This window comes from Branchiostoma belcheri, unplaced genomic scaffold (assembly GCF_001625305.1).
Source record: "Branchiostoma belcheri isolate BF01 breed outbred unplaced genomic scaffold, Haploidv18h27 scaffold1, whole genome shotgun sequence".
In the NCBI taxonomy this organism is placed as follows: domain Eukaryota; kingdom Metazoa; phylum Chordata; class Leptocardii; order Amphioxiformes; family Branchiostomatidae; genus Branchiostoma; species Branchiostoma belcheri.
In genome coordinates this window covers 11,506,398-11,520,410 of record NW_017802379.1, presented here as the reverse complement: position 1 = coordinate 11,520,410, position 14,013 = coordinate 11,506,398, and the positions used below count along the sequence as shown (strand labels likewise).

The following is a 14,013-nucleotide window of genomic DNA, read 5'->3' as shown; positions in this document are numbered from 1 at the left end:
TAATTAATATATACTGTAGTATTTTATAATGTTATATTGAGTAATGGCGTGTCATATAATCTCACGGCATGTTGCTATATGTTGTATTATGCTTTGTTACATTCCGTAATGGCTATATTTTACATAAACATAAAATTAAATCATAGGGGTGATGTTGAATTTATTTACAGTCTTATTTAAGGACATATTACTTTGTAGTTCTTTGTGTTGCTGTGTTACAAATATAAAGAAAATATCATTTAGAGTTTTTAATTCAACATTTAATTTTTTTAAGAAAGTAGTTAAGTATATTTTAGAATTTGTTTTTGTTTTTGTTTAGTTATTCAGAAGGCACATCCATTCCAATCAGCTCTTACTTTATTAACTTAAAGTGTGCCTTATTTACTTTTTAAGTTGCCACTCTTTTATTGTTTTGTCATTTGATAATACCTTTGCTAGAGACTCGTGTCCTGCTGAGCACAACAATTGTTGTTCTGCACATACAGTACCATCTATATAGCACCGTGTATAGGTACGATTTGGGGGTATTTCTCGTGCAACGCATCACACTGCAGCGAAACGCAACGAATGTGGAAGTAACTATACCACTACAGGGCAAAAAAATGGGGGTCTATGATCATATTTATGATATAAGACATGTAATTATTGAAATAAAATGTCAGCAGGACAAGGGTTAAAAGTTTCTACTGCTTATAGGAATTTCGCATTTTCAACAGCGTTTTCATGCGTTCGATATTTGTTAATACTATGTTAATCCTTGGTGATACATAATTCTTGAATAAACCAAAGCATAAAGGGTGATCTGCTGTCCTGTCATTTGTTTTGTTTGTTTATAGAGTTGTATCTCATTAACACATGCATTCGTCTCTACCAGGCTTCTTGAGGCGGCTGGTTAAAGAAAAAATTTATTAAATAAAAAGATGACATGCCAGAGCAGTTGGTCCGCTAGTGAGTGCAGTTAGCATATGTAAATCTCAATTTTAAAACACGTTTGTGTATGAAATTATAGACTAAATAGTTTTGGTTTGGCGTTAAACTGGCCTTAAACAATGATGAAATTCAGACAATTATTATATAGAACGCTTGTGGGCTCATAGATATCCATGTAAAGGCCTGACTCAGATCACTTTACATATTAGAATAAATGATATTTTCTGTATATTGTGTTGCTGCATTCATGGCTTAGAATAAGTTACTAACTGACAAAGAAAACTATAAACAATTGCCCGGTTACATCAGAATATTTTAAATCTACTGTCTTTTTGTCTAAGTTTAGTGTTGTATCTTCTACAATATGTTTACGGAGACGTGAGATTGCGCTCCTAGAACAATACTAATAACTTTAATGGCAATCACTAAATCCATTGCATATGCGTCTTAGCTCCTTTTCTTATAATTATTCTAATTAATCTCACTACTATTATATTGTCCAGAATCGGCGATTGTCCTTCACGAATTGAATTAAACTGTGTTGGCTTTCCTGTTAGACTTATTAATAAACGTACAAACATACTTTCTGTAGTGTCTACATGAATTTCAAAGTCATTTGCTGTTAGAAGAAGGGAACTATATACGCAGATCTTTCTTTTCCAAGACTATGATAATCAGAACATTCCACACAATGAAAAACATGACAACAAAAATAACTTTATATATCTTGATTTATTTAGCATTAACACATCACATATTAGTATTTAAATGCCGCTCTGTTTCGTCGGTTTTACATGGTAATATATACTTAGTAGTTGGTACGTCCAAAGGTTCATTAGTCCATGCACCATGCATAGTGTGGATATTTTCTTCATGTGACACCCACTGTAGGTTAGTTTCCATTTGCATTACATTATGTGGCACAAAATTCCAAAAAACACAAAACTTCACATACAACGACAATACAGTCACCAAATACATGACATGATGCACATTTACACTACCCCATGTTAACTACACTCATCAGTTTTTACGATTGAAAAAAAAAATGCTATTAAAATGCTACGAAAAATGAATTAAAAGTGAAAGCTTTACTGTGTATTTTACCCTGCTGCCAAAAAGCTGCGAAGGTACTGGTCTGGCTTTACCTGAACACAAATCATTTAAACCTGCTCTCAACTGGTCATTTTTTCGTCTTTACTTCGTGGATTGCATTGCATAATATAACAATCAAAAGAGTACTAACTTCACTGGTAGTACATGGACTAAATAATAATGGTAAATCATAAGCAATTGGGTTGCTTAGTCCCCACAAGCCAAAGTTCATGTACAACAACTGTTACAGATACAGTAAAGGTAATACATTGTGTAGTTTTCTACTTAGTTATTATGCTAATATAGCACAATATATACTAGATTCTAAGCATCTCTATATGATGCCTATTATTATCATCATAGTGCAAATATTTTTTCTCTACCACATCTATTTAGCCGTTAATTACTACTATTGTATCTTTTTCTATTAAAGTACTATTCTAGGTAACACACTAGCTTGACATAACATTTTACTAACATATACCATAACATGACATTGAAATGAATTTTCGATGAGTCCTCTAAACTTTTACGACATTCGTGTATATTCTGGACTCTCTTAGCTCGATTCCAAAGTCATTAAATGAAAATTGAGTAAAACATGACAATAGGTATTTTGCCATTACATGTTAGAAATGAGATGCTGTTTTTGTCACTAACATCTTTTAGCAATGGTCGACTCGTGGGGGCCTCTAGAAGAGTGCAATATTTTCCACATCTTTACAATTTTTTGGATATCTATGCATGTATGTTTATGGTTTCGCAGCCAAAAGTCGAGAACTGTGAAAAAGCAAAAAGTAGTAATTTGCCATCAAATGTAAATTTGCAGTCTCGTCGTTTTTTTTTTTTATCTAGACCAGTCGGCGACCAAAAAGAAGACTGCATGGTATGGTCACAACAATGGCAATGACATAAATGACCAAACTCAGCCTGTCTAACACACCAGCCAACAAAGCATACTCCCCAACTTCTTCATCGTCTTCACCTGCAGCAATATTTGCCACAGCATCAATGCTACCAGACAGTTGCCTAACACTGACCTTCAGCTCATCTACGCTTCCTTTTAACCCAATAAGGGTAGCTCCGACCTCGGTATCTACGGTTGACGGTGGGTTGTCTCCTCCAACAATGTCGTCCATCTTGTACGGCTGATTGGCGTGTACCTCGACGCCATTCACATTGCTGCTCATGTTGTAATCTTTATCCTCTTCTTTCTTTAGCTTCTTGGTCAAGTCTCCCATCATAAGGGCCCTAAAACAATGTAAAGATTACATGTACGATGTGTAACTTTTCTATTAGACAAAGGGTCACAAAAATTAAATTTTCAATGCATTCTGACTACTGTTGAGTGTTGTCTTCTTAGGGAGCATTAACGACCAATCAGAAAAATCATATGTACATACGCTCTATATACAAATTGGCACTGTAATTCCTAATTTTTTCATGGTACTTTTAATTTCACTGTTTTCACTGTCATTCCTGCACCTGTCGCCACCGTGAATATATAGTTTCGTGAATATGTTCACTTTTCTCAGACCGTACAATTCTGATACCGTGAACATAAAGTGAATTAGTGGAGACTAATCAAAATATTAGCATGTGCATTTGAGTATTTTGAATGCCTGACATACCTTGCCATATGCTTCAGGAAGACCGCCCGTGCCCATTTAGGGACAGGTCCCTTCTTGTCGTGGATAATGATGATACACAAAGTCGTCAACATGAAGAGGGCCATCAGAGCCATGCACACAATGATCACCAAAGCTGTAAGAGAAGAAATATAACTGCTACTACTAAGGAATGTAGTATCCAATAGAACACTGAAAGCTCTTCTTCCAATAAATGTCATCGTCTTTGACAAAATACATCGGCTGTTCTGAAAAGATACTGTGCAGTGACCATTTGTGGGATCGTGTAGCGTCACGGCAGAGTGCTTGGCGCACAACCAAGAGGTCCCAGGTTCGAATCCTGTCATGTGAACGCCAATTGACATGAAACTCCACACTTGATTCATTAGATTCGTAAACGTGAGCATTGTCCTTGGTTGTGGCTCGAGAATAAGTTAAAGAAATTGTGCCGTCGCCATGTTTTGTAATCTAAATAAAATGACAATTTCATATAATTCAAATTTCACGTGAACGTTAAAAATGACCTAAATTTGTGAGGTATTTACATGTAAACCTCACTTAATTCATCTATCATGCAGGGAAAATGATGCCCTACAAATCCCTTTTGGTTGATTTTGCCACAACTCGCTTTGAAATTCTACGAACACCAAGAATGGCACATTGTTATGTTAGTGAATACCAAACTGTTAAGTATCGTTAAAGAGATTTATTTTGCCACGTATAGATACAGTTACCAGAGGATTTTTTCAACAGTGACAAGTTTGAACGGTAAAGATATTGACCTCCAAATTGTCCATAACTATCAGTTCATGTTGTTCCATCTTGCCAAGTTAAACCGCACCGAAGGTTTTGAGCTCCCAAGAAGTTCCTTACCCTTACTCCGGAGGGAGGCAACAGGGGGTAGGGCCTAGCAGACCGATGCGAGTCTCGGGCCTAGTCGCGCGCTCTCGCGAGACTAGGTTACTTCGTGAACAAGATGGACTGATAGTCATCGAAAATTTGGAGGTCAGTATCTTTACCCTTTAAACCTGTCACCGTTGAAAGAATCTTCTAGTAACCCCAAACAATCTAGAAATCCAGCTCACCTATGAATGGTAGGGTACTGGACACTGGCAGAAAACCTGTGACCACCACCAGCGACACCACCATGGCCAGCAGTAAGGTGACGCCGAATCCAATCCTGTCTCCTTTATCAATGGGCATGATGAAGGTGATGACCATGAGGATGATCAGGATGAGACAGGGAGAGATGGTTGTGGAGTAGTGATAGGTGGGATCTCGTTTGAGTGTTATCGTCAGGCAGGCCTCGTTTAATGAAGCTGAAAGGGTGGTTTTTCCACTCCACTCTCCAGTGACAATGTCGGTCTCGCTGTTAAAGTAGTTCAGGAAGTTAAGGTCTCTGCGCGATGTTGCATTGGAACGGCCTGGAAAGAAATAAAAAGTATCTTTGTCAAACTGCAACAACGACATTAACAAATGTTTTTTTTGTCACATCAATGACGTCCGCTTTAAGTAAAGCCAGCATCTATCTTCGAGTTTCTGTGATAAGCCCAAACTTGATAGTGGCCTATGTCAAAGGATGTTCAGTTAAGCGACGGTCACAACCCGCCGTACGTGCTTTTTCTCCGTACGTTTTTTGGGAGGCTGCGTCTGCTGCGTTTTTTCTGAGAACGTGGGGAAGGAGTGGCATCGACGCACGTCACTCGCACGTCACTTGTACGGTTGCACAAAGTGTAAGAGTGGGGTCTGCACGCCGAGTCTGGCCGTGAGCGGTTGCGTGCATCATACGTTGCGCAAGTGGTAAGTGAGTTGTACGTGCTTACAACGTACGATCTCTGTGCGATTGCAACTTTACCATAAGGAGGCCGTACTCACACGTGCTTTTTCCGTACGGCACGTACGGGGCACGCGCGTCGCTCGTACTCGTACGCACGGGTGGTGAATCCGCAGACCGCACGTAGAAAAAGTTTTACATGCACTTAAAGTTCTACGGCGTGTCTGCGTGCTCCCAAATCCGTAGTATTCCGTACGGAGGTGGTACTCACCACGCACGGATGTCCTACGTTTGTATACGTTTTTGCATGTAGACAGCACGCCGAAGCACGTACGGCGGGTTGTGACCGAAGCTTAAGAAGTACACCATGCATGATGCGTGATAAGTACGTATACGTGGAATGGATTCTGGTATGGTATGCACTTTTTTCAAGACCTAAGCAGAATAAATACCTAGCATACAAGTGTGATTAATGATAAATGTGTTAAAGCTGCCTTACCTATTATGTACTCTTCTCCCGCTCTCCAGCACACTGCACATGTCATGTTGTCCTGAGGGAAGAGGAAAGGGTCCAGGGTACAGGTTGTTGTTGTCAGTAGTTCTACAGGCCAGGTCACATCTCCGGTGTTCTCCATTTTCACCTCAGTCTTGGGAAATCCACCGATGTATCCTACGTCCGCACTGGAAGAAAAAACGATCTGGTTAAGAGCTAGCCTGGGTACCATCCTACTTGTATGCCGTGGCTCCCACAATCGCTTCCCTAACAAGTAGTCTGGGAACGGTTAGATCTATTTGGTTTGGTGATGATGTCACATAATGAGGTAGGCCACATGGGGAGGGCTGGGCGGAGCCTCTTCCACTAGTAGATGACCCATCAGTACAAAGTCCACGTGGCCATGTGCTGTTTTGGTAAGGGCAAAAAAGTTGCTGCATATGTATGACAAGTACAGCCACAAATTTACCTCAAGTACAATCATTTCTTATAGTTTTCTTTATTGCAAGATGTTCTTTGTGGCTGTGTTACTTCAAAGTTCAAATGTTAGCAAAATCATGACAACAGTGTCAGGGGCTACTCCACTCCGTCCAAGATAAACAACCCCTTCCTCGGTCAGTGATACCTGCTGAGCAGGCAGGAGATAAGCATCACCACATACTGAGAAGGACGTTAGGCTAATGAACAAGACAGAAGGGACCAATCAGCACACTCGGGCAAAATCTGACCGAGAATCTTCAATTCCAGATGGTTCAGATCTAACCGTTTCCAGACTACTTGTTAGGGAAGCGAGTGTGGGAGCCCCGGCATACAAGTAGGATGGTACCCAGGCTAGTTAAGAGCATGCATTCGATACAATTTAAAGGTTCAAAACACTATTGGACAACAGCTAACTACCATATGGAATTTGAAGTTTAAGCTAAAGCTAGCAACCTATAGCTAGCTAGCTACTTTACAATAGATCTGAGACAAAGAGAGAGAGAGGGGAGGTAGAACTTTAGTGAAGGTTAGGCATTAATAAACACTAGTAATATATAAACACTTATTTTGCTGAGATATATTCTGCACCTTTAGAGTGCATGATGCCAAAGTATAGAATTGTAGTGGATGCCAATTAAAATGCCCTGAATTTGTCTATGTAATTTATTGATCAGTAAAGTATAAAATTTCTATGAGTATTGTTTATGAGTAATGTTTTGCATTTGCCAAATATCTCCTCTCTTCCGTCACTCTCTTCCTCTATCTATCCATTTATAATTGATTGTTGTGTTAGTATCAAGTAGAAACATCAATTGTTGTTGCAGACATTGAGTTGAGTGTGAACACATAATAATAAAGTATTTACTTTCTTTGCAGTGTCAATGTCGGTAGCCAGACTTCCTCGTCAAAGACGAAGATCTTTTCTAAATCCCCGTACTGTTTGGGTTGCCATTCCAGTCTGTCGTCTTTCCATGACTGTAACATACACAGACACAATAAGCTTGAGCTCAAAATTTAGCATGAAAGTTCATCTGTGTTGGTACAAGTCATTATGAAATAAAGACTAAGCTTCAATTTCCAATACTAACTACAACGTATGGCTACGTATGGCCCGCTACTACGGTCTCTGACGTCACGTTCCAAGAGTAGATGGGTCCATTCCGTGAACAAGGTTGATGGAGTCAACCGGAAATTCGGGGTAAGCCCCAATTCTTTGTAGTTAGTGTTGAAAATTAAGGCTTAGTATTTTTTCATGAGTTTCAAAATTGCATTAGAGACTAACCTGAAATCCAATTTTATATGGCTGTACAGTATTTGTTTATATGGCTGTACAGCATTAGCTTGAGTTAGGAATGACACTTCTTGATGGTATACAACATTATCATTAAAATCGGATCTATACAATATTTTTTGTAACTGTAAAAAGTGTAAGCTAAATTGTACAATTTTTTTTGTTATCATTTAGCTAAAATAGATTTCCATCGTAAGTAATAAACTTGTAACGCTGTAATGTTAAATATAAAGGATATTAACTATATCTGATTTATGCTATGCCCTCCGGTAATGAAGTAAGAAAATGAACTTACGAATTCCGCTTTAAATGATGTTACTATCTTTTCCGCCTTCTCATCCTAAAAGGGGATGTACAAGTTCATAAAAATAGATATCTTGACAATTTCTACTAAGTACATTCTCACACTTCAGCAAAGACAAGACTGGGTAACTTGTATCATATTTACACATGCCTCATTCACACAAGGACGGTCAATGATGCAGAACACATCAAGTGATTGTTTTTTTTTATTTTTTATTCAGCATACAGCAAACAAAATAAGGGTACAGGACAAAGTGACGACGGGCTCAAGTTGGGTAACGTATGTTAGCGCCGCCACTTAAATGAATAAAACTAATACTACAAAACAATGCAAAACACTAACCAAGAATACATGTAAAAGAACAGCACAAACAATCGAATTGATGCACATGACATGAATCCACATTCCCCACCCAAAAGATGTAAAGGACACAAATAGAATTAAAAACGTTTTGTTGCTAAAATGTAATTTTGGGCGGTTGACATAATGTTACAGTTAACTTGAAAAGAATGTGATTGTTGAAAAGTCAAAATGTTACTGGTACAGATATAATATACAGTTACGTTTTTTTGAATGGAGAAACATACACTTTTACGCGACTTTCAAAAAAATTGTGTGTTGCTCTCACTTACCAAGTTGACGACGTTGACAACATATGCCTTTATTTCCAGTCTAGTTGTTGGAGACACCGACCGACGATAGATACCCGGGCTGAGGAGGTCCTTTTGGAGCTTGTACTTGTGATCCACTGGAACAAGTCAAACATTTAATTAACCAGATTACTCTTAATCAATAATTACGTAAACTTTTTAAAAGTTTTGTAAGGCAATAAAAGATGGTAAAATACCAACACATTAGTTTATGATCATTTGTGGTATATTTAAATAATGTATAGTTACTTCCAGGACAGAAGTATTGTGTAAAAGAAGTATTGTTTAGATGACTCGGTGTGCCAGTGTGTTTGTTTGTATTCAGTCTGAACAAAGTTGGTCAAAATTGTGCTAGGCCACGTGACACAAGGTCATAACATCTGACAACTAAAAATGAACTTGAAGTTACAAAATCTGGCTTATAGCAAATCAAATGACCCTTTATATCTGCCCTAATGTTCTTATATTTCCGATTTAATAAATGTCATTATTGTTTCAAATAAATTCATCAATTTAAAAAACAAAATACTTGTAAGATGTCTAAAATATGCAATTGTATGCTTATGCGGGAATATCAGACACAGAGAGGAAACGTAGTTCCTAAGAATTGTTTTTTTTTCTTACCTACGCAATTTGGTTTAGGTGAGCTCCATTCGGCCTCTCCCGTCTCTTCATTATAAACACATACTACGTTGTTGGGTGGGGCGTATGGCCTGAACTTGAACCCTACGTCACATGTGTACGTGACTCGCTCGCCAGGATAGTAGAACTGCATGATGGGACTCCTCTTGCCAAACCGGGGCTTTCCTGGATCCTCGCAGCCGACAACTGGAGGAACGAGAATAAAAATTAAAAAAAAAAAATCAACGGCTCTTGATCGCAAATGTGCTGATGTTGACACATTGGCACACATAATCCGTAGGGTGTTTTTGGCACCCGGTTAGACAATTAGCCTAAGGGGCTCGGTGGGCGTCACTCCACCGTACATGGTAGGGAAGTCGTGTAAAGTGCCTTTCCCAAGGGCACAACGTCGGGTCACGGTGAGTATCGAACCCGGGACCTCTCGGTTCCTTGCCCAACGCTCTAGCCGTTGCGCCACCGACGCCACTTAAAAATTTAAAAACACCTCAACAAAGGTTACCTCAAATTCAAGCCCAAGGGCTGATTCAAAGACATGACAAAAGTAATAGGAAAGAGTAAAATTGCCATAAAGTAGCATTGTTAATGCTACATAAACAGTTATTGTTGGATTTAATTTCTTTTCTGCCTTCTACTTCCGAACACCAACCAATCACCAACCAACCAAGGCTATCCCTTTTGTCAACACTAAAATGTTTAAACATTTTAAAACCTTATGTGCTAAATAAATGTGATAAATAATCAAGTCTAAACATTCGCCTGACACTTTTAGCCGAGTCGGTGGTACACCAGCTGACCCTGTCAACTATGGTCCCGACTTACTTAATATATTTTTGGCGAATTCGGCAGTATCAGGGAGGCCATATTTGCCTATGTTTTTTTTATTCCAACATTTCATAATAGACATGGTGACAGCACACTCAAGTTGTATCAACTTATTTCATTCTAACGCTGCTAGAGGACAAATACGAAACAGGACAATACTCCTGAGCGAAGGGAGGAAAGTCGTGTAAAGTGCCTTTCCCAGGGCACACTGAGATCGCTGGCATGTCAGGACTCGAACCCGGGATCTCTTGCTTCCCAGTCGAGCGCTCTGCCGCTACGCCACACGACCCTACATTGGCTATGTGTGACAGGGTATTCGAATTAACAGGCATAAATATAGCCGTCCGAGCGTTCCCGACAGCGGTAGCGGACATTCCCGACTATGTACAAGATGGCCGCCCGGTTGTGCCGACTAGCTATTTTAGTACTTTTCTGTCGCGCTGTGGAATATCTAGGCTGATCTAAACATCGGCAACCCGGCCAAAGTGGAGTTATATTGTAGGGAAGCTTGGGACAGCAAAAAACCGGGTCAAAAACGGAGCATCGGGCAGCCAACGGGAAATGTGTAGTTCTGCCAATGGATCTTTCCACGACTCTTGCAGAGGGTAATGCAATGTAAGCCCGAATCAAGAGTCGCCACGGCTAGCATAAATATAGCTTGACGACTTACCATTGCAAGGAATGATGTCACAGTATTCAAATCCACTGGGAGTCAAACACCACGGTCTCTCGTAGTCTCCAGGGTTGCGACACTTGTTATCCACGAGGTTTGCCCAGGGGTAGCTCGCCACAAGGGTCTCGTCACTGTCCCACCGCTCACATTTTACTCCAGTTGCGGCACCAGTGGCCTCGTCTCCTCTGTAATTGGCACCATTCCCGTCGAAACATTTCTCTGTAACAGCAGAAAACATATTGAATTTTAAAACATATTTGTTGAGTGTCTTCGATATTGTATAATGCACTGTTATGTTTTGCTATTTGGATATTTGTAACTTGTTGTTAGGTCCTGTATATTGTATTGACTTGTCCTGTGCTGTGTTGTGTTGTATGTACCAGTGGCAGCCGCCACCAGCCTTTAGGCTGCCTGGCTCCCACTTGTAATGCATTGTGGCATCACCAATAAATGAAGTGAAATGAGTGCAAAGCCAAAGAGACCACTTATAGAAACTCAATCATGCTGAGCATCCCCTTTGTTTAAGTCGGAAACATGAAGCTTACAAAAGAAATGATAAAGAAAACAGGGCTTCTCAGAAAAGTTCTTACACCACTTCAGACCGGAAAAGTTTCTAAAACACATGTTAATATTTCCAATCGCTGGGCTAATAAATAACCATACGACCAGGACAGCCGGACTAGCATGTGGCTATTACAAAGCTAACCCTACTGACATGACAAGACAAGTCAGTTCAAGACAAAACATTACAATAACATATTATAAGATGAGCTGCTTAACAGTCTATTACATGCTATCTATTATAAATACAATTCTGTATACTTGAATCAATAATGGGATCTATGTGAATGGGGATGACAGGTGTACAAACGTATAGTAAAAACGTGATAGAGTAGACTTACCTCCATCCTCCATCGAACCGTTGATGTTGTTGCAGTTGGTGTGGGGGAACATTTCACAGCTTGGAAAAGCTGACCAGACATCGATAGCCTCCAGTTCACACGCGAACTGCACCTCTTCACACCAAGAACGACATGGCAGCTGTTGCCGGAGGTTCGGACTGAGTTTTGAGAAAAGACAATGGGTAATAAATAACGACATATTCATTTATTTTATTTATTTATTTATTTGAAATTGCAACATGGCAATACAATGTTGCCGCTAGGCAGCTGATATTGCGACATCATATACAAATATATACTCTCCAAGCAGAGGTTTGCGTTTTGGGGGTATTTTTAGCGTGTTTTTAGACTTTTTTTATCGGGGTTTCTCTTTTGCACTGAATTTTTTTTCCCACCAAACCCAACCTCTGCCGGCACTCACCTCGGGGAGGGGCAAACCTATTCAAAACAGGCGATAGTGCCCCTCCCCGGGAACCATCAAACTGTCATTAGGGATATCCATTTTATTGTGGTGGATTATCACATTTCCAGGCAGTCGGAAAGGCATTCATTCGGCCACACGCCTCCTGCTGACTGTGCCTATTCATGCGTCTGGTTCACACCTCCTTGAAGAACGACTGAAATGTGTTGAAGTGATTAGGTTTATAGCCCATTGAATTTTTCGACTGCCTGCAGAGGTTGGGTTTGGTGGGAAAAAAAATTCAGTGCAAAAGAGAAACCCCGATAAAAAAGTCTAAAAACACGCTAAAAATACCCCCAAAACGCAAACCTCTGCTTGGAGAGTAACAAATATACACAATACACACATACATCATCATGAAATCACTTGTGCAATTCAGCCAAGCAATGCATATCGGCTGCCAATCAATGTGAATAAACAGTTTCAGTTTAAATTTTAAGACAAACATATACAATTGCGGGACCTAGCTTTCTCTGTCTAGTTTACCGCAATATACAAGACAAACACGCATTTATTAATACATAAGTACATTGTCGATCAATTTACAATAAAAAATTAGATATAAGAAATACTAGGGTAACTAGAATTAGATCGATAAACATTAGGGCTAAACATATCTGTTAAAAAGAAACAGTGGCTCAGCTGGAAGTAAATCTTTTGGTAGATGCAATGTACATGTGGAGTGAATCTAGAAGTTTCTTGTTATAACGACATATTAACACGTCATGACAACTTTAATCGCATATCTAGAAATATAGAATCATTTTGACCTAGAAAAAAGCTGTTATTCCTACTTCATTTCCGAAGAAATAAGGTATGGAGGTTTTAGATTGTAAGTATTTTTACATCGAATAAAGTAGTGCAAAAAAAACAATTTTGGTAGAGCTGAATTGTGTCGGAACCTTTTCCACATCTGCCCATTCCTTTGTGGGAAAGAGACAATTATTTCTATGTATAGTTTCAGGGGATTTGGACATATGATATCAATTAAAAGGACTATCTATAGCATGAAAGTTCATCTGTGTTGGTACAAATCATTTTAAAATAAAGACTAAGCTTTAACTTCCAACACTTGGATACAGAAGTTCCAATTCTATATCTAAGTGTTGGAAGTTAAAGCTTAGTCTTTATTCTATAAGGACTAGCTATAGTCGACGGGTTTTCGCTACGGTCAGTCGGGAGACTGGAAACACAGCATTTTATCATGGCCTTGGCTCCCTTGTCTGGAATATTAAGCTCATGTGCATCAAGTCAGCAGAATGCCAACGCAAAGGTTTGTGTTAGCAGCGATCAAGGTACTAGTTATGATGATTTTAGTATGGAAAGTAGGAATGGTGTACCTGGATTCACAGCGCGGCAGAATAGTAGCACAGACTAGGTCTCTAATACGGGGGTGGCAGTCTAGTTCTGCGATGGCGCTGAGGTCAATGAAATCTTCTGAGCTTTCAACAGCTTCTACTGAGGTGTCGCCAAATGGGTTGAATGGGTTGGGAAGCGTCATCTTCTGGTAACTGATGCCCCGGCTGCACATCGACCCCAAGGATGGCGGGATGTCTTGACACGCTGGACGAAACAACAAGAACAATAAAAAAATGTACACACCAGTACCGCGTAACCACAGCCTATAGGAAATAGCCTGGTTGCATCCGCAATTAATTTTATCAGGCTTGTTAAGGATTGAATAGCAAAGTTCTTCATTCACTAACACGTTTTTATTAACCAGTGCAACCAGTAGCACCTATAGCTTTAGTGCACAGTAAACCAGGCATATTAGCCCCCCGATAAAGATAGCAGACGCTTATCAAAACATCAAAGTGGTTGTGAATAACGTCGTTTGGTATTCAAACCTGTTGTCCTTAGGTTTTTTTT

General features: G+C 39.5%; 1 protein-coding gene across 1 annotated transcript in view; it reads right to left on the bottom strand.

The window, feature by feature from the left end:
• Positions 1–2,872: 2,872 nt before the first annotated feature.
• The window catches only part of LOC109486727 (neuronal acetylcholine receptor subunit beta-2-like), a 13,498-nt gene continuing 2,357 nt past the window's right edge, over positions 2,873–14,013 (bottom strand). Inside the window, exons 3-13 of the mRNA XM_019790650.1 lie at positions 13,485–13,707; positions 11,685–11,842; positions 10,780–11,001; positions 9,270–9,473; positions 8,628–8,743; positions 7,987–8,031; positions 7,266–7,375; positions 5,927–6,108; positions 4,739–5,077; positions 3,657–3,789; positions 2,873–3,276 (exon numbers count right to left, since the gene is read on the bottom strand). Coding sequence (XP_019646209.1) covers positions 2,877–3,276; positions 3,657–3,789; positions 4,739–5,077; positions 5,927–6,108; positions 7,266–7,375; positions 7,987–8,031; positions 8,628–8,743; positions 9,270–9,473; positions 10,780–11,001; positions 11,685–11,842; positions 13,485–13,707 — 2,132 coding nt within the window. The 3' untranslated portion in view covers positions 2,873–2,876. The remainder of the gene's footprint in view (positions 3,277–3,656; positions 3,790–4,738; positions 5,078–5,926; positions 6,109–7,265; positions 7,376–7,986; positions 8,032–8,627; positions 8,744–9,269; positions 9,474–10,779; positions 11,002–11,684; positions 11,843–13,484; positions 13,708–14,013) is intronic.